This window comes from Ipomoea nil, unplaced genomic scaffold (assembly GCF_001879475.1).
Source record: "Ipomoea nil cultivar Tokyo-kokei standard unplaced genomic scaffold, Asagao_1.1 scaffold2833, whole genome shotgun sequence".
Classification (NCBI taxonomy): Eukaryota; Viridiplantae; Streptophyta; class Magnoliopsida; order Solanales; family Convolvulaceae; genus Ipomoea; species Ipomoea nil.
Genome location: NW_017619261.1, coordinates 1233446 through 1236856, shown reverse-complemented (window position 1 = coordinate 1236856; position 3411 = coordinate 1233446). Strand labels below are relative to the sequence as shown.

Sequence of the window (3411 nt, the reverse complement as noted above, 5' to 3'; positions counted from 1 at the left end):
AACACGACCATTAAAGCTTGGTTTGCAAGAGCACGAATGCACGATGATGCCATGACAAAACCCCAATCTTAAACACAAAGCACATAGTTCATCATTTCAGTGGTTGATTTTACAATGTTCACTGTTGAAATTATTCACAAGAAATGGAGTAAGCATTTCAAATTTCATTTTCTTAAACTTTACGACGTAATTTGAATAGATTTTGGGTTAAGGTGATATACATTTTAAGAATGCAAAACTTGATCTATAATTTGATTACTCCCTCCATCCAATTTTTATGTATCTAATCCGATTAACGAGACTTAACTAAAATTATTTTTAATTCAATTTTTCATAATATCAAGTCAGGTGTATAAAATTTATATATTCAAAACTACATTAAAAATATTATTAAACACAAAAAAAAAAAAAAAAAAAAAAAAAAATCAAATTTAAAATTTAAAATTAATTAAAAATTTCAAAAGAAAATAAACAAAGAATAAAGAGTTAGTTTGACCAATGAATAGAAAATATGACAGGTAAAATGAGACAAACGGAGTATTTTGGATAGAGGAATATACAAGGTCAAAATGCGATATACCATTTCATTGTTTCTTAAAATGTATGTAAAAGCGAAGCCGACAAACATTTCAGGACTGAGGGGAGTAGCAATATAACTGAACATTAGCAAGGAAAAGAAAGGAGTTTCTCCTTTATTTGCATTTCAAGTTTTAATCCACATCCCTCAATTGCAAAGAGAAGCAACACAATGGAAGATGAAAGCCAATGTTAAACCATTGGCATCTGCAGTTATATGTTTAATACAAAAAGGTCTCAGGGGAGAAAGACAGTAATAGCAACACAAGTTAAGCTGACGGGTAGGCAGGTCTCTAACTTCTCCGCTTTATACTTTGAATAAATCAAACAACTCAATCACCTGCAAAACAAGACACATTTAAATCTCCGCATTCTTTTCACAGCTTCGATGCTCTAATACCTAAATTCTTCTTTTATAAGTCAAATTGTCAAACTTAAAATGTCTACTATATAGAATAAGCATATGCAGAGTAGCTATCAAGTTTTAAGGATTTCAACCATCATTTCACTGAATCGAGTTCGTTCTTTCAAAATTATGTACAGTATGAAAGATAGTCAACCAAGTATCCCCATTCGAAGCAGAAACATAGCCAACTTGGTTAATTAATTTACGGCCGTGATTATGATCCTAGGTTTCTTCATTGGGGGCTTGGGGCTGAAACCTACAAGTGTGTAATCATATAAAGTGAAATGAATTGAATGCATCCTGTCCGGTTTCTTAGGATTTACATATTTCTTTCATTTTTCACCAAACATGCCTAAGGCACTATCACTTTCTTTATACAAACACCTTACAGTTTTCTATTTTTGTGCCACTGAGAATCACAGAATCAATGGCACAAGTAGCAACAGGGAAGAGGTTACAGTACTGTTATGAGACAATGTTTAAAATATTAGCAAAAATACAGCAACAGAAGTATCATTTTGGGAAGTATGCACTATAAATCAGACAGCTTTATGTTCTTCTACTTCACATTAACCAACACTAAATGTTTTTCAACTTTTCTAAATTAGTTCTATTCTCAATAAATGATGTTTCTCGTGACCACTTGAGCAGTTGTGGGATTGTGGGAAGTATAAGCATCAAATACCAATTGATTCCCAGTTTACCTTTAGCATAATCAATTTTTGTTTTGCAAGGCAAACTAGAAATGTCAGAAGAAAACCAATGTGAACTGAAAAAAGACCTTTAGCTCATAAGTGCATCACACTGCTACAAAACATTTAGCTCACAAGTGCATTTTGAAGCTCTATTACAATCTAAAAGCTGCCAAAAATATTTTCAAGTAGAGCTTCATATGCTGCCAATTACACTAGGATAATGCTAGATGCCCCTACAAAAAACCACTCCTATATATATATATATATATATATATATATATATATATATATATATATATATATAGAAAAAAGGAAAAACTAACCACATAAAAATAGCATCATCTAAGTAGCTTTGCCAAATAGGTTTTCAATGTTAAGCAGAAATTTACACATAATATGTCAGAAGAATCCAAATTATTCAATTTCTTTGAATCCAAATTATTCAATTTCTTTTGATGAAAACTACAAAGGGGTTTACACATTTTGAAACCCTGATTACGGAATATTCTAACCCTACTCCAGCTATAGAATTTAATTTAAATTGTGGTGGAAAATACCTAAACACGATTGAGAAAAGAGCCAGTTTCATTCGGACTCTACAGCTTCAACCTTAGGACCTGAAATTTCAAAATCAAACTCCGATCAAAAATCATTCAAGCGAGAAAAGCCTTAATTTTAGAGACTGAAAAGTTATTTTGAGAACAAAGCATACCATGGAGAGACGGAGGGCGGTGGTCCTTGCCCCAGCCAATCCCGCGAGTAGCGTCGAGGTACTGTTGGACGAGGTGTCGGCACTTCTGGAGGTGGTTGACGCCCTCGATGCGGTAGCACCACCGCACCTTCTCGCGGAGGATCTTTGCCTTCTCGATGTCGATCCACTTTTCACGCACCAAGTGCTCCCTCATCTCCAGCATCGCAACCGGGTCCTTATACGGGTTCTCCGGGTCGAAGTCATCTGGAGCTCCCTCATCGAACACAACTCCCTTTTTCCTCCCCATTCTCTCTGATCTCTGTGTGTCTGTGACTCCGATAGTGATGTACTGTAGTATGCGAATTCTGAAGCGATGAAATTTGTGACTTCTAAATTAGACCCGATTCAGGATCCGGATAATTGGGCCTATTTCTTTAACTTAGGGCTATGTTTGGCATACAATTATCGGGACGTTATGCCATGGAACCGTGTTCACCATTCTTGGTGAATACGGTTCTAACGGTGTTAGTACACCGTTATCTTTTTTTTTCTTTTTTTTTTTCTTAATTAATTGCGTGATTTTTCTTCTTTATTTTCACATTTTGCGGTTTCACTTTAATTTGAGGTGAACAAAGATTTCGGACATTCATAAATTATGAATTCATGCCTGCACATTCACTTTGGAACCATGCCTACACATTTCCGTCCGAAATCACGGACATTCATAAATTATGAATCCATGCCTGCACATTCACTTTGGAACCATGCCTACACATTCACTTTGGAACCATGAGATTATGAATTTTCTGTTATGAGATTATGAATTTTCAGTTATGAGATTATGAATTTTCTGTTATGCGATTATGAATTTTCTGTTATGAGATTATGAATTTTCATTACATTCATAATTTCGGACATTCATAAATTATGAATTCATGCCTGCACATTTACTTTGGAACCATGCCTACATATTCCCGTCTGAAATCACGGACATTCATAAATTATGAATCCATGCCTGCACATTCACTTTGGAACCATGCCTA

At 34.7% G+C, this 3411-nt stretch overlaps 1 protein-coding gene across 1 annotated transcript; it reads right to left on the bottom strand.

Moving 5' to 3' along the window:
• Positions 1-663: 663 nt before the first annotated feature.
• Positions 664-2797, bottom strand: LOC109159508 (NADH dehydrogenase [ubiquinone] 1 beta subcomplex subunit 10-B). Its single transcript, XM_019307606.1, has 3 exons — positions 2390-2797; positions 2235-2294; positions 664-916 (listed from the first exon to the last, which is right to left on the bottom strand). The coding sequence occupies exons 1-2, from the start codon at positions 2673-2675 to the stop codon at positions 2263-2265; spliced, it is 318 nt and encodes a 105-aa protein (XP_019163151.1). The 5' UTR covers positions 2676-2797; the 3' UTR covers positions 664-916; positions 2235-2262.
• Positions 2798-3411: the final 614 nt, after the last annotated feature.

What these genes read in the sequence shown, in the direction of transcription:
- LOC109159508 (XM_019307606.1), bottom strand. Translation starts at nt 2,675, where the DNA reads ATGGGGAGGAAAAAGGGAGTTGTGTTCGATGAGGGAGCTCCAGATGAC. An exon ending in CCGCCCTCCGTCTCTCCATG is followed by an intron (nt 2,295 to 2,389) that starts GTATGCTTTGTT and finishes TTGAAATTTCAG; the next exon opens with GTCCTAAGGTTGAAGCTGTA.